We start from the raw sequence: 21904 nt of genomic DNA on the forward strand, positions 1-21904 counted from the left end.
GAAAACATCCAAGTCATAATAATAAAATATCTTGCCACCTGTTTCTGTCTACAACAATGCAGTGGGAACAATATAATTGCAGAGACTCTGTCTCATGAGGACAAAAGCAAGGGTCTTGAATGGACCCCATAACCTTAAAAAAGTCTTAACAATAGATCATTGAACAATAAATATGAAGATGGAACAAACTTAAGAGAAGGCCTTAAAACTAACACAGGCCAAACATATCACAGTAACTTGGTAGCTGAAATGCCACTACATTTTATAAGAACTAAAATTAATGACAGGTATGAAATGCCAGAAAATGATTAGATATATGGAAATACTTTTGCATATGACTTTGACTAAAAGAGTTTTCATCTTTACATTATTTGCAACTTTTATCCAGATAAGTCTAACATTTAATGATAAATACCACGGATGCCTGTCTACAATAAGCTTTCGAAGTTCAAAGTTCCACAGCAATTTAAGGCTCTGAAAATAGGCGATCACTGAATTAAAACAGTGAGAAAAACATTCAATTTCCAATAAAGAATGTAATTATTTCCTTGCAGAATCTAGTCTTTTATTTCTCCTCGCTAGTATCTCAGCAACCCATGCCTTGCCAATGTCAGTTTGAATTTTTCCTGCAAGAAAATTGTGAATATTTTGGATAGAAAGATGGTACAGTAATCAGAATCAGGAAAAGGACAAAATCCTGTAAATTCTCTTTCTTGATGTCAATTTAATTGTTTGTGACATCTTATTTGTTTCTCAAATCATCAGTCAAAAAATACTATCCTGATTAGACTATTAAATCTGGGAATACAGAATATATTACCCACAGCAAAACCAAAAAAAATTATGGAGTACAGATCAATTGTAGAAAGGCAAGAGAGCCTGTACCTTTGATAGACTCAAAAAACTCATCCAAGGTTCTTCCATGATCTGCATGAAATTAAGTTGATTGTTAACAAAAATTCTAAACATGAATAAAACATACTACCATTTAACTCAAAGCTTCAATAAGTAGTATCAAGAGAAGTGTTTTTTAAGATGATTCTCAAACCCAATATACTGGAGAATGTACGATGAATTCAAAGCAAATATTTCGGCCAGAAGCCTCAACAGATTTCGGATGCATACCTTAACTTTACCAATCCAATTCTCTCATGGTTGATATGTTTGGTTTGAAAGCTAAAATCGCATAGATTTTAATGTCACAACTAATACATTTATATAACCGAAAAAGGAAAAAGAGTTAAACCAAATGTCTGGATTTGGAAGAAGAAAGCTTTAGACAATCAACACATTAGCTCAGAAATCAAATATATTCCTTTTCTGCAGAAACAGTATTCTGCAGAAGGAAATTTAATAAAATTGCATCCAGAGATGGACTTAACCATTGCCACTATTCATTGAGGCAAACACTATGATGAAAATTTTCTTAACCAATGATGTTAATTTTGGACACTGGGCACTCAATTTCATTTCGGTGATCAAGCAATTGAGACAACCATATCTAGTAAGCAGAATATGTGATATACCCTGTTTGTAACAAGAATTTTTATAATCAACAATACTAATTAACAATATTAATCTACAATACTAATATTAATTAATAAACAATAATATCCATCTACAATATTCAATCAATAACATATATCAAATCAATATAGTTAATAATACTAATTATTTAATATTATCCATATTAACAATATAATCTTTATTTAATCAACTTATAGTCAATGATACTACATTGACAATGCTAGTAATAATCTAGCAATACCAATAATTAGTTGACTGTAATAAGTCAATAATAATAAGCCACCGGTGCTCATTCGACAATAAAGAGTCAATGATAATTGACTATGTTGATAAGACCTGAAACATAGGCAATATGGGATAAGAATTTGAAGGTCACGTCCTGTGACAATGCTACCTATAAATTTGGCTTAGAAATGATGGGATGGAAAAAGAAAATCTACTAGGAAGAGAAATAGAGAAATCGAGACAATGGATGAATCCATACCCAAAGACAGTAAGTAGTAATAATTATTATTAATTACAAATGGGCAATTGATACATGTGGGACGATGCCACATCCAGTAGGGCCACAAGGATATAAGTATTAAACTTGACGACACATAAGAGTAAATCAAAATTAATAACCATAGACCAAAAGGCATAGCACAAAACAGTGTAATAATAAGGACTGGCTAAAATAATTCCACGGGACTGGGGGAGCTCATTGAATATAGATGTATATGGATTCATCAAAATGCGTGTATACTCCTTGTTTGACAGTAAATGAATCCCCAGTATGCTCAGGCACAAACATAAGTACCAGTCAAAGAATTTACATAACATTTATTTATCTTGGAATGAGTTTGGTCAACATTCATTTGCTGTTTCAATATGTAAAGAATTATATTAAAAAATGAGATTAACACACCAAATTCTCCAGTAGGGGCTTCAACCATGGTATATGTAGAAGACGATGGTGTGGGAAAACCCTCTATATAGAGTTCAAAATAGTGGAGAGACGGCAAAGACCATATATATATCTATAATATTGTTAGTATCAAATCATGCAATGGAAGAAAATGGAAATAAAAACAGAATCAAATAATTTACATATGCACAAAAGAAAACATAAAAATCTGTTATATAGGCTCCAACTTGACCATTGAATAGGAAAGGGACATAAGAAGAGGATGTGAAAAAATATATATCTGTCACTCTTCATGAGGAAGAGATAAGGAAATAAATAACTCATTTGCAATGCTGGTTAGCATTGTATAGCAGAAAACAATGAGTTAATACTGATTGACGAAAGGGTATATCTGAATCCTAGTAATGATAAGGAACCTTAGAGGGTTTACTATATATATATATATAATAATTGAAGTATGACTAAGATCTCATTATTGCCTTAGATAAAGAAGGAAGGTCAAAGCAATTCAAGGAATGGCAGTCTAAATCCCAAAAGGGTAGCTTCCAAGATAGGGTACGGATTGGCGACCCTGAGTGCCTTGCAGGCATAGTCCCAAGATAGGCTAAGGGCTTGGATCCATCAATTTTGAGGTAATCTATCAGGTGGTTCCTAAGCGCCTTGGATTGTATTCAGACCTCCTCTCTCCTTACAACAAAGTAATATTGGATCAAGCCTAACAACATGTTAAATTACTTAATACAAACTGACAATGACCCCTACTTGTGTCATATATGTCCGAAAATCACTGCATTTTCTTATCATTCAATTTAGGATTGAAGAATTGAGAAACCTACCATAAATTAAATAAAGTCCCAACAGGCAACAGTACAGAATAATACCTCCATACGATGAGGAATAAATTATTTCGGTATGGGCAGGTCTTGTAGCTTTATCAAAGATAAAATGTGTACTTGTGGGGTTGACATCCAAACATACACAATAACTTGTTATATTCTATTTATTTTGTCAATATTCTCCTCTTCCCTGTGTATGTATGAATCTGATATGTTTGTGACAAGTACTACCAGACTCCGCAAGGACATGTTTTCCCTTGTGGCTTATATTCTTCTAGCTTGTGACCAGATCAGACCTAATATTGAATTATACTAAATAAAACGAATGCTTTTCAGTTTTGTGCCCACCAAAATATATTTAGCAAGATTCTGTCTAGACACTGAGACAAGTAGCAAAAAGAAATTATATTAATTCCAGATCATTGAAGAAGGTTAATGGGACTAGACAAGTAAAACCAGTTCCGAATTATCCCTACCTATGGTGCTTATATAAATCCTGTATGCATGTTTATGAAATTCAAAATAAGGAGTGATTACGTTATCACTGTTTATTTCAATACATACATTCACTTCTTATAAGAAGAACATTCGTGTATAGGCTACATCATCTAAAGTTGGTACTCATCATGCCTAGGTGCTATACCTAATAAGAACAATATTTATTTATAGGCTCGGTCATCATGCCTAGGTGCTATACCTCATAAGAATAATATTTACGTATAGGCTTGGTCATCATACCTAGGTGCTATACAATACTGGAGTGTCAATGACATTGTAATGGGGTAATGACCTGATTAGTCTAAACCCAAGACTGGAATACATACCATTCTTGCCTTATAGATCAGCCCTACCCTCTTATGTACCTAGTGTTTCCTCCAACAATGATGATATAAACTTATTCATTATTTAGATTGAATTGATAAAACCCAATTATCTTTTTAACCTTAATCATTTGTATCACCATTTGTATTTGATAGCACATAATATATTAACAAGAAATTGCATCGATTCAATTTAATAATTCGTATATCCATCATTTATTTCCTTAGTTACCTAGGTTCGTCCCTTTGCCTAGAGAACCCTGTCTAGGTTCGAACCAATTCAAAATACTAGTTCAGTTTGGGCAAAATTCGGCCATGGTTCCAATTCCCTGCGGGTGGTTTGAACCCAGATTCTAGAAAATTGATCCCGAGTGAATTTCACTGCTCAGATCGAATTTCAGGCAAACCCTAGGAAAATTTGTGGTGTTGGATGGCTTTATGTTGTTTTTAATAAAAAAATTGATAATGTTTTGAGTTCCACAGCCCTTAAAAGTGAATGTAAATAGGTTATTTTGGCTTGTAACATCAAAAAGAGCGGAGAACTTGGTGTTTGTGCATTACAACTTGCGTCTCCTCTCACACAAGACTAAAGAATACAAAGGGGAGACAAAGAGGTGGGATGTAGATGCAAAGTTGGCAGACTTGGATGCTTCTTCTTCTCGGCTTACAATTGAAGACTTTGAAGAATTTGATGTCCATACTATTGTTGTTGGTGCTGATCCCATTGGCCTTAGCTCTATTGCTGAGTCAACTAATGCGGTAGGACTATGAAAAGAAGAAGAGGAAGAGGAGGAAAGATGATGATGATAATGATGACGATGAAGATGAATATTAAAATTTTATACATTATGATTAATTGAAACTTGAACTTGCAACAATGATACTTGAACTTGTTGTGTTGTTGAGTCAACTAATGCGGAAAGACTACAAGAAGAAGAAGAGGAAGATGAGGATGAAGAGGAAGAGGAAGAGGGAAGATGATGATGAAGATGAATATTAAAATTTTATACATTATGATTTGTTGAAACTTGAACTTGGAACAATGATACTATAACGACCCGTACTAGTACTTTAGTAAATTCAACTAGCATTGAACTGTCCTGAACCCGATTTTTTCTGTTTTCCCTTTTAAATGTGAACCTCAAAGTATGACCCACTTAACAAATAACCAACAATATGAATAACAGATAATATTCCAGATAGTTATTGGCTCAAACTCATTCTTAAATAACGCATTCAGAAATACATCCACATGCAGATGAAAATACGAGCAGCAAATAAAACCCGAACTCTCTCCAATAAATTTGTCTTTTCAAAATGATATTAAAGATTCAAGCATATGAGAATACAGTACAAATCAAAAGCACTAAACCAGCAGCCTTACAACAATCCAGAAGCATGTTATTGCCTTATACAATAGTAGTATAGTAACCAGCAACTTCCAAATAACTTCTAAAACGTTATTGTATTATACAACAGCAATACAATAACTACCAACCACAATCCAATCTTATACACAGATTTTACAGTCAGATTGGAAAACAAGAGAAGAACCTGTAAGCTCAATGAGACACCTGTGATGATATCTCCACGGACAATGGGTTTGCGTCCACTGCCTGCCTGCACGAGGGGCTACGTCCTCACACGGGCTGAAAGCTGAAGCTTTCTAAATGACTCTCACAAGAGAGAATTGAAAATCAGAATAATAAATCAAGCATACCAACAATGAACTTCCGTCCTCTTTAATACACAATCCTGAGTCTTATCGGCTCCCCTCTTGCCATCATCCTATTCCTTGTGACTCTTTTCAACTTCTCTCGGATGAATCGTCTTATTCCTCCTTGTCCTCTTGTGACCGCATGGAATATTAATTTGACCTTTAATAATAAAACACTGGTTTACATAGTCAAATTTAATATTGCAAATTCGTTTCTTCTTAAAAATTCTAATGTCCCCAAAGAAGGGACATTACAAATCTCCCCTCCTTCAGATTGCTTGCCCTCAAGCAATATGTACCAGGATCCCATATAGTTCTATAGTTAATCCAGTAGCCCAAACTGACAACAAACTCGGCCAAACTGTGAAGCATGGTACCACTCTACAAAACACCTGTCAACCAAATTCTTGGATCCCATATTACTCTTTGAAGAAATGCTGCACTTACAAACTGCTCAACACTGATCATCACCATAATTAGCCTCAAACTGAGTAGAACCACAATAAAATCCTCGTCCAGCCATAGATATAATCTGCCAACACCTGGATCCCAAACTCTGTTACGCTACCTCACTGCTATGATGATATAGAAATATATCCAGGGTCCGTGTATAATCCAGTAGAATGTGAAGACTTGACTTAAGTGGACCATGTAAGAGATGAACTGCTCAAAAACTAAAACCACCATCCCATGAACATCAAAGTTCATACTGTCGGCATAAACTAGGAGAATTCCCAAACGCAATGGTGCTATGAGTATGAAAGATGCTGAAAATCTGCCCACAAACCTCAAATAAATACTCCACAGAGAACTGTTCAAAGGCTGATGAAGAAAATTCACCCAACTCCTGAATGGAATGAAATCGGAAAATATGTTGGGATTGATCAAATGATAAACAATAGAAGTTGATTCATCATTCCTCTGCAGAGATCTGGATTCACTGCTAGAATCTGAGCCAGGACCCCAACATCTAAAATCAAACTCTTCCTCTTTGTGATAAACAAAAGAAGATTTCTCATTTAACACAAAGAGAGGATTGCCAAACGAACTATCAGCAACAATTTCAAACAAAGGGTTGTCAACAAGCTGAAAGGGTTATGGAGTTTTGCTACTTAACCGTTTGGGGCAGCTATCCAAATCATACATTTGTTGAATATCCTCAAGTTCGTCAATGACCTCCTGAAAGAACTCCTGCCTCACTCTGTTCTCATGTTCTTGTGAGTGTTGCATGAGCTTGATTTGATTTTCTACTCCTTGTAGAGAAAATTGAGTTTCACTCAGTGCCTCTTGAACATACTTAAGTGTCTTGTTGAGATCCTCAATTTCATCATTTTCCTATTTTGACTGTGCTACATAAGTCTCAACAACCTTAAGAATATAATCCCTATCGGACAGCAGATATAAGTAATATGATTTCATAGTGTCTAGGGCTGTTTTGACTTTTCGTAACTCGACCAGATACCAGTCACTTTCCCCTTCCCTTGGGACCTTCCTGGAGAGCTCCTCAACCAACTCGTGGGTACTATCAAACTGCACCAAGGATGCCACGACCATGTCTTTACTAACCTTCAACTGATTCTGTAAGGCATGAGTTTCATTATCTCCCTGTTGAAACTGTTCATTGTCTTGCAATGTCATCCTAGGTTGTTCCTCTAAATTCATGTTCCGAGTATTATGAAAATATGGTTTATGATGCTAAGGTCCCAAACTATTATTACCTTGTGTGCAATCTATTTCATTATTTTGCTTGGCAAAACTCACCTCCAAGTCACCAACGAAGAAACATATACCTCGTGTAACATCTTCTATGTGATCATGAGAAGGCTGCTCATTTCTGGTAGTTGTGTGCTCTTCTATTTCAAGATCGTCCAAATGATAATTTTAGCCTATCGAAATTTCTTTGTACACCCCTGTGAGTTGTTCGTTTGCAATGAGATCCTGGGCCAACTCCAGATACTTTCGTTTTGCCATATCAGTCATATTTAGCTACCCTAGATAAAAATCCAAGTAGTCATTGAATGATAGATCATCTTGGATTCGGCTAGGAAGTCCTTTGTACTCTCCATAAATGTCGAGTATTTCAGCTTTTATAACAAAATCTGAATTCCTAACTAGTTGCTCTCGTGGCTTCATAGTAGCTTTCTTGATATTATCCAAATCCTTTCCCTTGCTGAAAGTTGTTATCCTGTTACCGTGAGATTGATAAACAGCTATATTCTATAATATGAATTCTACAATTTAGAATCACAGTGACCCTTATGAAATCCCAAACTGTCCAGATGGATGGTGTTTCAATAAAATAGAAAACTCATGTGCAGGGATTTTCAGTCAATGTTGCTGTCATAATACATCTCTGATGCCTATTGTTAAATAATCCATACAAACCTGTCACTCCAATTCCACTAACTGCTTAGTCTGCAACTGTTGTTATCTGACATTACATTCACTACTTTTATAGTCCCAAGACACCCCCCCTAATATCTGCAATTGCCTGTGATATTGACTCAAAATGAAGGCTTCTGTAGAAGTCCACGTGCTGGTGAAGTCGGAAGGTCATACCAGCTATAGCATATTGCCGTGACTTTCCAAAGGACTTGAATCCTGCTGCCACACACCCTTTTTATTTGCTACTATTACTGCAAGTCGTCTTCATTAATAGATGCTATCTAATATGAAAGTTCAATGAACCATGTCAGGTTGCTAGAGGCAATAGTTTCATGCATTGCAAGTTTGGTACTGTTGAGAGCAGCTCACAAGAACCTTTGACATCTAATCGCTTGGGAAGCAATTATCAGTTCCTTTTCTAACACAAGAGATGCCTTGGATATATTAGGATAAATGCTTCGTGGCTTCAATAATATCTCACACAATCATTGGAGGGTAAACGGAGGACCTTCAATAAAGAAATCAAGAGGTTCCTCCAGCCTGCTAACTAATTCTGGAGGTACTGTAAAAACCGCATTTCCTTTTTCTTCTTCAATATTATGTTGATATTATGTTCATAGATCTAAAAATGCCCTATCGATTAACATTGGGGATACTCAATCCAGTGCACCATCATATTGTGTTGTTCCCGATACTGTTTCAAGTCCCCTACTAAAATTGTGGTCGGCCAAAAATAATAATCCCATCAAAAATATAATGAAGACGAATGTCCAATATTATTCTGCCATGTAGACCTTTCCCAAATTTTAACACCATTTCCAAAGGTTTTATTTCAAAAACCTCTACCTCAACAACCGAACCAACATCATAATTTGATTCTCTTCTAATCTATTTGGAGTCTATAAAGGCACTATGTTTATTTTGAGGGCTAATTTTGAGCTCTTCTGATCTCCGAGTGAATTACTTTTAGGATGTGATTCTATATTTGCCTTTTTTCTGAGATCACTAAGATAGGACAATAAAAGTATTAACTTCCCTCAAGTTTTAAGGTTGCAAAATTTCACCAACTTTGACATGTAACCAACCCATATACCATCCAAAACACACCTTAGCAATTTCATCCCTTAGAATCTTCACGTTTCTTCATGATACTTCGAATTCCCCATAACAGAAGATATGTGCTCTCAACACGTGCTTGAAGGATGTATTGATACTAAAAATTTCTTCATCGGCTATATACAGCTCTTCCTACACCTGGCACTCGTTCTAGAATTTCCGCTTCTAACGCGCCTATCTTTAAGACACCGCTATCTTTACCTCTCAAAAGCATTTCTGACATGGATTCACAAAACTTTGAACACGTCATTCACCATCCGTTATCAACAACATGAGCGTTACTCTAGCATGTAACGCCACCTACTGGAGGAGTCATATGCATCTGAACTCATCAATTTGACTAAGATGCTTCATATGCGATAAATACTGGAGTCGGTTTCAATCCCTCTGAGGCTCTCGGTTATGCACAACGCTTGGTGGTTACTAATAAAGTGAATCGTATTTGCCCCTTTGTTTCCAATTTTCTTTACTAAACTCTATGTCGTTCACACAACTATCATTTGCAGATCCGTCTTTCCTACAAAGAGGCTTGGCTATTAAATATTGTCATGTAGCTCGTATTACATATGCAGTCTCAATTTGAGCCTCAGTTATGTTGAAAACCCATTTCCTGGGTAGAAGGAATGTTGACGCATCTCCAACTACAATATTTGAAATACAAGCCAACTTTTGAAATGCCCTTTGCTCCTCTATTACCACATCATGACATTCTTCAATCAATTATCTTTGCCTCTTTGTTATACTCGATGGAATGGTGACTCAGAAATGTACATATTGATTTCCAAATTGTTTGTGCCTCTTAACTTACTCCCTTTTCCTTACAAAATAACCTTTTGACCATACTGTGTTCCTCGCCGAACCTTCGAAGCTACCTCTCCAATTAAAGTTGGCACCTGAATGGTTCCTCCAAGAATTGCCTGGCTGAAGCTTATGTTTTCAACCACATGAACGTTTGCACCTTCTCTACGAAATACAGGGTCATCACGAACCTTAATGGTTACAAGAAAATCCTCTAACTGACCACTTTCGGAATCTGTTCCTCTATGTTCAATAACTCTCAACGTTTCTCCATTATCAATATCTAGGGGACAGACTTACATTAAAGTGAGCCTTCCAATTGCCTTAAGAAAAGAAGCCGCCTGCAAATTATTCCCATCAATAACCTGTAAGTATCAACTTCTTCTTGCCGCTGCAAAACTCATAATACTAAAATATGCAATAATCCAGTTCTGGAAATCGCAACTCTGAAGTGCAAATAGGATACCAATGTATTAAAAATCACAAAAGCCTACTCATACTCCACAGTCTTACTACTGAAAGTAGAGTCACTGAAACAAACTTCCCTCTACAGTTTGACCCGTTTCCAACACAATACTAGAATATCACGTTTCTAGCCAATCCCATGAACTCTTGCTTCAATGTCTGATAATTTTGAGTGTCTTCAGAATTTTCTCTAATGTCTGATAAGCATGTACTATCGATTTCCAATAACCACACGGGATAGCAGGAGACACGATTCTGATATAATTTCACAGGCTGGCAGGAGAACCAGCTCTGGTACCACTATAACGACCCATACCGGTACTGTCATAAATTCAACCAGCACTAAATTGTCCTGAACTCAATTTTTTCTATTTTCCCTTTTAAATGTGAACCTCAAAATATGAACCCGCTTAACAAATAACCAACAATATGAATAACAGATGATATTCCAGATAGATATTGGCCCAAACTCATTCTTAAATAACGCATTCAGAAATACATCCACGTGCAGATGAAAATACGAGCAGCAAATAAAACCCGAACTCTCTCCAATAAATTTGTCTTTTCGAAATGATATTAAAGATTCAACCATATGAGAATACAGTACAAATCAAAAGCACTAAACCAGCAGCCTTACAACAATCCGGAAGCATGTTATTGCCTTATACAGTAGCAGTATAATAACCAGCAACTTTCAAATAACTTCTAAAACGTTATTGTATTATACAACAGCAATACAATAACTATCCAAACACAATCCAATCTTATACACAGATTTTACAATCAGATTGGAAAACAAGAGAAGAACCTGTAAGCTCAGTGAGACACCTGTGATGATATCTTGTAATGACCCCTACCAATAGGCCACTAAAAGCCTCTAATGCTGAACTGAGAAATTTTGTCAAACACTTCAAATGAAAACTTTTAACTTGCTGATCTGTGGTTTCAGTCTGATGTTTGCTTGATAAATACGCAATGAAGACTTCAAATGATTACAATTCAACACTATGATGTCTAAACTATCGTCTAGATGCATTTACAACCTCCTTTTATCAATCACAATGCACTTTCAATGATTGCTAATGTAAATTTTCATCTTCAGCCACTTAACATTATGTCAAACAGTTGGCAAACTAGGGATATATGACTGTTAGCTTCAAGATGAATGCTAAATGATCTAACAATGAGCTAAGAATGAAGAGCACTTTCCTTTACATGAGTTTCTAATAAATCAATGCATACCTATAGCCAAGCACATTTTAACAAACACTTGGCATACAACTGAAGACTACTACTGAAAGTAAATGTTGAACATAGGAAATTGCTCAAAAACATATGCCATTCATGTATCAACAATTTGCAACAATGCCATACATATTTCAGCCAATAATATGATCATCAAACCCTAGGTTGGCAATATAGATAATCTAAAAATTACAATACTCTTTCACTTGCAAAATCCTAGCCTTCCTTTGATTCCAATAATGCCAAATGGCAAACAAAGACAAGTGCAATGTAAAATAGTAAAGTGCTGAAGCTATATTTTGTACTCAGCTGAAAACATACATTTCTCAGAAAATATGCCAAATGCAAAATGAGAAGTGAAGAACCTAATTGTAGATGGCTGTAATAATTTTTACCAATGCTGAAGATGCCAACACCCAAGCCAAAGTCACCCCAAATCTAAAAATGTACTTCCTTGCAAATTTTCAAAAATGTCTAGGAGTTTTGAAAAATTACTTAAAAATAAATCATGGCATTTTGGAACTCCAAAATGCACCTATCTTTATCTCCTCGACAATAGAAATCTGATGCAAAAATACCTAGAATGATATGCTGAGTAATGAGGAAGATATGAACAAAAATGTGGTTCCAAGCCCTATCCTAAAATTCTGAAAATTGGATCAGACTTGTAGCAAAAACGAACCAGCAACTATAAATCTTTCCTCCACCACAATAAAGCCTTCTAAAGATGTCCTGCAATCAATCCGTGACTAAAAATGTGTAGTCCTCAGCAAATGCCCTCCTTCTATAATTTTGGGTCTGCTGAAAAAAGCCTCCTAAAATTTCAGATCCACTAAAAATGGCTTCCTATAATTTCGGACCTGCTAAAAACAGCCTCCTATAATTTCGGTCCTGCTAAAAACGGCCTCCTATAATTTCGGCCCTGCTAAAAATGCCTCCTGAAATGCTGAAATGTTGAAAATGGCCTTAGGCCCAATGATGCCCTAGCTGAAGTGACTTTAGTATCACCTCCAAATGTGCAACCCTTCAAATGATATTTCACCTCAGTTATGCAAAATCCTTAAGAGACTCCGTTCCTAAAGACCTAGTGACTCTGAAACCACTTGGCTCCATAATAGACTATGTGACTAAATCACAATGTGATGTCAAGGGAGAAAACACAAACTGGATGATCCAATACAAAACCCATAGGGTCTATTTATTCACTTTTCAGTAGCTTCCTCTAGAAATCACTTAAACATTCTAAAAGCATCCAAATATTCTTATGAAATAAAGTGCACTTTTATAAAATATTACTTTACAATAAAAAGTGCATCTCAACATCAAAGTATAAAACTGGGCCCAAATAAAGTACTTACATTCATTTCTTATAAGAGCAATATTCATGTATAGGCCAAGTCATCTAAGGTTGGCCAAGGTGGCCCTTGGGTAGAATCTCGGCCTCTTCTCCAAGTCTTCCCCTGAAGTGACTTTAATGGGTGCTCGCCTTCCCTCATCATGCTTAGTTGCTTTACTTTCTAAGAACACTATTTATGTATAGGCCAGGTAATCATGCGTAGGTTCTCTACCTCAGAAGAACAATATTTATGTATAGGTTAGGTCATCATGCCTAGGTGTTGTACCTCATAAGAACAATATTTATGTATAGGTGTGGTCGTTATGCCTAGTTGCTATACCTCATAAGAAAAACACATATGTATATGCTAGGTCGTCATTCCTAGGTGCTATACCATACTAGAGTGTCAATGACATTGTAGTGGGAACGCATGGTTTGATTAGTCTAAACCCAAGTGATATACATAACCCTATTACCTATTTGGCCCTTCCTCCCACTATGATGATATTAACTCATTCATTTTTCAGATTGAGTTGATAAAACCCAATTTTCTTTTTAACCTTAATCATTTGTATCACCATTTGTATTTGTTAGAAAATAATATATTAACAAGAGCTCAAGAGAGCATGAGTCCCTGCCCAGTGCAATTTAGAAATGGGAAAACTATTTTTGATTATTAAGTTATTTTGGTCCCACAAATATTTCTTCTCTACAAAAGTTAACATGAGTTAGTTGTCAAATTTTCAGTACCAATTTATTTAGTTTTGAAGCTTAAGAAATCTTAAATATATGCAATATACTTATCTTGTAAGAAAACAATTCAGTAAAAAAATTTATATATATATTCAACTCTGTGTTTATATTAAATATAATAATAAACAAGTGCCACATAGTGGCATGTACTTGCCAAAGAATGTATTGTAATATAATAGAAATAGTAATTAAATATTATTATAATTAATCAATAGAGTAAATGTATTATAGAAAGATAGATGTATGATGAAATTATTATTGAAATAAGTATTTCAAATCAACTAATCTGATTTCAATATTAATTCTATAAATAATATAATTCTATAAATTTATTTGTTAAATATTTTTAATAATAATAATCAATATAAAAATATTTCATAAAACTTTGAAGTTTATCTTTATTTGTGAAAAGTTATTATGTTATAACATAAAGAAAATCTCAAATAAAAAATTATATCAAATTATAAATAAACCAACATATTACATCATTCAATAACCATTGTTTTAATAAAAGTTTCAACATAAATGCTATTATTAAAATAATTTAAATCAACTTAATTAATAAATAAAATAAACCCCTTGTATGAGCCCACCTAAATTTTTTAAGATATGGACGAACCGTTTTCACTTTAACTAGTCAGGATAGGCATAATTACTAAATAGAAGTTGCTATCCATGAATGTTTCGTCTTTAAGCCGTGAGACTTAACTAATAGCATTTGTTTTGTACAGCTGCTTAGGTACTATAATATGGGCATGCCACTTTTTTTGTTCCAGAAAATTCTTGTACCAATACTTACACTGACGTGGCTGGTAAACATTTGAGGAAATTGACAGAGATAGTAAATGCAATGGTTTTTCTTATTTTTGAAAGTGAAAAAATAGTTTATACCCAGCAAAATTGGAAAGGGCCAATTGGAAAAGAGAAATTAATGCACATAAATTAATTTTAAAATTAAAAGTTATCAAACCTTAGATTTTTAGATTTTTTAATTGCACAAACTAATAGATGGAAAGTCTAATGAAAACATTAGTTCCCTGCCTATATATAGGCAGGGACTAACAAGAAATAACATTGATTCAATTTAATAATTCTTAAATTTATCATTTATTTCCCTATTTTCATTAGCTTATCATGATAATAAAACTTAGGTCATGATAATAAAACTTATTAGGTTATATCATAACCTTTTAATTACAGTGCTTTGCTGATTTACTTTATCGTATTTATTTTTACCTAATTATCAGATACCTTAGAATGGGCATCGTTATCGCTGTTGGTACACCTTTTTTAATCATTTGCTGCTCACTATTGATGGAACAGTTTAGTTTTGTTCAATATTCTTCCTTCCTTCTAAATTTATAGGTTGCAAATTATATTTCATGATGGATGTTCCATGTGATCGAATTTCTAACAGCATATATATGTTCTCGAGAGGGTGCCAATATATTCCCTTATTCATGTTTTTGTTTCAAATATTAATCGCTATGCATATACAGTTAGTTTATGGCGTCGATTTTAATATTGAATTATTTGTTGCGATTTTTAGAGGTGTTGACTCTAGACCCCTTGACCAATATTGAAGTCAAGTTAGTATGTAAATGTTATTAATTATATTGATTAATTACATATCATTTCTACTAACATGTATTAATATATATGTTTTGATTATAATGATTGATTTAGGTGATTAAAATTTATATAGCTTGATTAATTGACTTAATATTACTTATTCTCTATATTGCTATAGTAATTAATGCTGATTATTTTCTATATATATTTATTGATAATACATCATCAATTGATTGCATAGATTACTATCATTTGGTTGCTTTATATCATATTGTAATTTTATATTAAATACAACTGCTATTATTATTTATTATGAAATTCACTCTCTAGAAGGGCACATGTCAAGTTCTAATACAAAGAGTCAGTAAAATGACCTTAGGTTGTTTTAACTTAAAAGTAAATGAAAATAAAGTATCAAAGGAGTAAACATGAGGAAGACCTAAAGCACTTAGAAACTGAACAATAAGAACTAAATATATAGGAAATATATAAAGTTTGGACCCCTCAATGAGGCATAATTTGTAGAAAATCACAAGAACAGATAATGGCAAGAAACAAGCATCAATCCGACAATTTCCTTCTCGACGATGTAGTATTCCATATTGGCTGTTGGCGGCACTATTTGCCAATAAGAATAAATAATGTTTTATTTTTTTAGATGGAAACGTAACGGATTGTAGTTCTCAGGTAGTTGTTAGTTGTTAGCAGTTATCACTCTTAACCAATCACCTAGTTCTATATACTTCTAGATTGTATCAGGATCCAAGTGACTATGATTATACACATTATATGTTGATCAATGATAACAAAGTTATATCTTTTTACCATGTTATATATTTTTACCATGTTGATGAATTGTTTCTGAATACTGTATTGAATATGTCCATTGGTATATTTCAGTGTATTATGTAAGTAAAAGCATTCAACATAAGGAGTATACATTTTGGCATTGTTTCTTGTACAAACTTGGAGCTCTGACCCAATGGTGCTAGGCAAGATGGTGGAGTAATGAGCTAACTGTTTAAATAGCAACCGCTAGTAGCAAAAAGTGACAATGACGAAGAAACCCCAAAGGATTGGTATATTTGTGGGAAGTTTCAATCAATCAATATGTGCAAAGGGAAGCTTGGCATCAAGAAGTCTTTATAGGTACGATACGCAATAAACTTAGAGTGAACAACACAATCCCCATCTTGGAAGAATTCCAAGGTTGTTAGCATGAAATGTTATTGAATTGCAAGACCAACATGAGGAAAGGAATTGAGAGCAACATCGATAGCCAATATAGGATACCGCCAGATGTCGTATCCATGGCAATTAATGCCCTTGCGACCAAATAAGGACTAATGTACCAGATATATTCAAGAGGGAGGAGCAGTAAGGAGATGTCTCTATCTAAGAGTGAAAAGTGGGAGGAGATGGTGATTACGATAACTCATCTAAAGCTCAATGAGTCCAGCTTGAAGTAGGAGCCACGGTGTGAGTCGAAACCATAGTCAAGAGAGTGCAAGAACATAAAATGTAGAGTGAGTCGAGAAACGAAAATAATGTGATGAGTGAGTGAAAAGAGGTTGCTAGAAACCTACAACTCCTAGATGATGAAGTGAAGATCTCATTGACTAGACATGTAACCATGTAGCACAATTTCCTTCCAACAAAGATTGAGAATCTATAAAAAGTAATAGTACCACTGGCTCGTTTGTATAGTCACTATGTGACAAAGGGGAAGAATGAAACCTACAAATTGAGGTTTCCGAAAATTTTCAAACTAAATTATACCATATTAGGAATCTATCCCTTAGTGAAGAATCAATAATAGGGGGTCTGAGCCAAAGACTTTGGGGAGGAGACATTACAAAAGTGAGGAAGGTGACCAAGGTGCACAATATGTGGGTGCCCATGTAGAGGGCTCGCACATGGAAGAGAGTGCAAGAGAGGCACTAAAACATGACAGAGAGAGACAATCCAATTTGATTATACATGCATGATAAATACTTAGAAAGAACAATGGTGAACACCCCAAAGAAGCAAAAATTCCCAAAATATAGAGCACGGATCAAAGGATCTCATATGCCATTCTAAAACCTATGTACCTATATGGGAGGCAAGTGTACAAGATGACCAAGGTTATTGGTGTTGGGCATTTCTCGCCATACAATGAGAGATCTCCATCAATTGGTAGGCAAGCCTCAACAATGCATATAAGGCGAATGGGATGAATTAAAGAAGGTATTCCATGAAGAATGCCAATTTCTAAGGGATGTCAATCAAATTGTTGCCAAAATCTATAACACTAAGCAAGGGAAGAATGAAAACCTGTGAGTTTTCAATCGTAGGCTCAAGGAGCTCTTGAACAAGATGGAGGACAAACAAGTTGAGAGCCTAAAGAAGTAGTTTGTTAAGTGATTGATTCCCTCCCTAAGAAGAAAACTGAAGGTAGTACCTTCATCATTGTATATTGATGCCTACAATTGGGCGATGGACACCAAGAGTGAAAGTAAGACATTGAGTAGAAAGAAGAAGATTAGTGAGGACAAGAGTATGGATGAGAGCAATGACAAAGAATCCAAGACTGTGGAAGCCCTAAAGAGGGACATGTCATGGATAATGCAATTGAAGGCAGAAAAGGAAAGTACCAAGGAGGGTAAAGAGTTGTGGTGCACAGACTGCAAGGGAGGACATACAAAGGTCACATGATCAAAAAAATCATTTTGCAACATTTGTCAAGTATTGGGACATACCGTCAAGGAAGATCCGTAAAACTTGAAGTCAAGGAGCACACAAGTGCTCTTCACCTAGGCAAATAGGCTACCCCACCAACCACACTGCTAAAACCCATCCGCGAACGCCAACACCTTGTTGAGAAGCTTTCATAACAACTAACGAGGGATCAACCGCAATAGAAACAACAATAACAATAGTATGCCTACTAGAAAGATCCAATACAACGTGAAGGGTGGACTAATGATTCAGAGCCAAACATACAACAAGTGAGCTCATTCTGTGCAAGATTGTTAGCGAGGGCACAATAGATAAAGTTTCTTGTAAAATTGGTGCAGTCCTCGGAACCATGAAGACACCAACTACCCAAAACAAAAGAAGGTGAACATGCTAGATGTAAAGAATCTAGAAAAGTTAGTAGTAGTGATCACTAGAATCCAAACTAAGAAGGTAGCATATCCCAATTCCCATACAAGAAGGAAAGACTTTTGAAAACGAAGGATGAGATTGAATGAGTGATGGCAAAGGAGAGAAGGGCCTCAAATGATGATACCAACACCCCACAACAGTTAAAGTCAAAAAAAATACCGTGAGATGGATGTTGCAAGCCAACATACTCGTTTAGATGTATGACCTTCTACAAACCTCGCCACAATTGAAGATGTTTATTACAACATAGTTGGTGATAACACAGTTGGCCAGGAGCATGGCAAGCCAACAAAGAAGTCAACAAGAAGCTTAGCCACTAATCCCAAGTTGTTGATAGCGTGCATTCGAAGGAAGTTGACCTTCATTGAGATGGAGATTATAGGACATTGTTGTGTAATTTTCACACCATCACACCATTGCAATTAGGAATGCCCCTCTTTTTTCTTTAGCAAGGAGGAATCTTTGTTTTAGGTTGTTTTAGTTGGCAACATTTTTTTTAAGTCTCCAAGTCCGGTGTGAGTTTGAGCAATTTTGGCTCCACTAGGAAGCAAATTTAGCCCCGAGTTCATGCAAGCACTTTGGTGCCATTTTGAGGAATTTCTCTAACCCAAGTCCAAGTGGAGAGTGGAATTTTAGTCTGAGTGAGAGGGCTTTGCATGTTCAAGAGATAGGATGAAGTTTGTGAGTTAACCAAGTCTAAGGGAAATTTCATGTCTCAAAGATTTCCTTATAAAGTCTCCCAAGTTTTACCATCCTTTAAGGCACTAAAAAGTCAATTATACATAGGTTAGGGTAACTTAGGTTTTGGTTATGCACAGGATAAGTTTCGTACATATGGTTTTGGTGATTCATGGCAGGTCTATTTGGTTCTACTCATGGCTTACATATTTTGGTACACTTGTGTGCTTTCAATAATCGGTGTTGCATAGAGTTGCTCGTCAGTTTTGTTAACTGCTATACTTACCAGTTTTCTTCCAAATGACCCTGTTATCTGGACAATGATTCAGATCATTAAATTGTTTTGATACATTGGTTATATCCTCTTCTAGGCAAATTCTATGAGGTTTACATTGTCAAAGGGAATAATAACTAATGTGCGATTCCCATTGTTCGACAAATGCTTATCTGGAAGCATTTTCTGATTTTATGCATATAGACCTTCATTGGAGCAACTTGTATCAAGGATGTCAATGTATAAGTATTTATTTTTATCTACTCATTGAAGTCTCTCTCTTATTTATACGTATTATAAAACCTATTTCACATGATCTTATCCGTTGTCTTTGGGGATGTTCTTGCAGGAAAAGAAGAATGACACATTAGGCATGCTACCAAATATTGTGCAGGACTCAATCTTATGACAGTAGCTCCAAAGAAGTTTTGATCTAGGATTCATTAGTCATCTGATGTTCATACTAGATAAAGTAAGGCTATTGGAGCAAGATATATTCTGTGATCAAAATTATGAGTATCCTCTTATAACGAGAGGGTGTCTGGCCCATCTATCAGAAGTAAAATTGGAAGTCAAGAGGTTGATGCATGAACTTGGAGCTTCAAAAGGGAGCCACTCTAGCATGAATGTCTAATGTAACCAAACTTGAAGATAAACCCACAATTCAATACATTTACTCATGTTACTATGAATCAAAGTATGGTTTTTTGATATGAGTAGATAGAGGATATGCTTCAGTTGATTTTGATTCAGAGGGAGTAGACCATGTTGAGATGGATTTTCTAGTAATTAGTTATAGTAAATTTATTCATTTAAAGTACATTATCACTAAGAACCTCTCATACCATTTTAACGTTAGATGGATACTTGGAATGTTATTCATTTAGAGTACATTATCATTAAGAACCTTTGCTACCATGTTAAGGTTAGAATCTGTTGTAACTTCTAATAGCATCACATCAACTATGGCAAACTTCTTTCTGTTTAGTAGATCTCAAAACCTTAGTCTATTTGCACTATGGGAGGACACAATGGTCAACAAACACATATTTATCATAATCAGAGTCATTTACAACTATTGCATCATCACAAGCTTTTGCAAAAATTTGCTCCACTCTTTATACAGTATTCTATTGTAATTGACATACACACTTCTTATAACATCTTATTATAATCCATTTCCAATGATCTTTGCATCAAATTCATGTGGAGATGCTCTGAGATGGCCATAATGTTGTTGTCATGCATGGTGTGGAGAACATGAATGTCAATTTCCTTGAAGGCTCTTCCCATTAATATTCAAGGAATCATGATCCCAGAGAATTTCAACACCAATGACCCAATAATGCTCTCGTCTTATGAATACTCTAACAATCATCTTAATTATTTCAGTTGTAATCTTTTTTATGAGTACTCTTAGTCCATGTCTACAATAATTTAGCGTGTGGGCAATTTGATACTCACAGAGATTTTTTGTTTCATGCTCCCTGATGACGGTATAGTACTATGCAACCAGTTTCTTATGCGATACTTGCATATTGGGTATAGTTTCAACTGTTCTAGAACAGATTTGAAATTACTTCTTTTAGGTACAAAGATGGACTGGTCTCACACAATATATCTTCTCTTGTCTTTACTGATAACTTTCAAAGAATGCTCTATACAAGCTACCCAATCAAATTTTCTGATTGTTGTAATAAGCCCTGCTAGCTCTTAAACAATCTATGCTAAGGAATCGATTTCTTTTTTTGCTTTTGAGGTTTCACAATTTTTGATACAACAATATAGCAGCAAAATATAAGATATTGCAATAATAATTCCAACTAAAATATTTGGATTTTACATAGGGAAAATACAGCTGAAAATTCCAGATTTTAATATCAACTTAGATACTAAGTATTTACACAAAATACCAACAATCCAGTTAATAAAATATCCCCTATTATCTAAATCAACAATAACCAAAAAAATTATCAGTTATAGTCCATGAACTTAGAAGACATGTCTTGAAATGAAGACTATCAGCAGCAAAAGAACTCTTGAACAAACAATTGCAGCAGCAAATATGAAAAACGCTGCTACCAAAGTGCAAATAGAAAATAACGCCCAGCAGCACATATAAATGGGTGCTCAACCAACTCCAAATCAACCAGCACACAATTTGATATAACAATTCTAATAAATCCCTTCACAAATTCCAAAGCAACCTCCAGCTGCAAGAAAATTCGAACTTCTCCTAAGCAACAGTTAATACAGTGGGAGAAATGACAAATTGTATGCCTTGGCAAAATTTACCAAGCAATCTCAGAATAATTCTCATAATT

At 35.0% G+C, this 21904-nt stretch overlaps 1 protein-coding gene across 1 annotated transcript in view; it reads right to left on the reverse strand.

The window, feature by feature from the left end:
- Positions 1-295: 295 nt before the first annotated feature.
- LOC149568634 (uncharacterized) overlaps positions 296-21904 on the reverse strand; it is a 169704-nt gene continuing 148095 nt past the window's right edge. Inside the window, exons 7-8 of the mRNA XM_089821499.1 lie at positions 886-927; positions 296-626 (exon numbers count right to left, since the gene is read on the reverse strand). Coding sequence (XP_089677625.1) covers positions 541-626; positions 886-927 — 128 coding nt within the window. The 3' untranslated portion in view covers positions 296-540. The remainder of the gene's footprint in view (positions 627-885; positions 928-21904) is intronic.

Source organism: Cupressus sempervirens, chromosome 3, assembly GCF_028749045.1.
Source record: "Cupressus sempervirens isolate cs-2001-9-10 chromosome 3, ASM2874904v1, whole genome shotgun sequence".
Classification (NCBI taxonomy): Eukaryota; Viridiplantae; Streptophyta; class Pinopsida; order Cupressales; family Cupressaceae; genus Cupressus; species Cupressus sempervirens.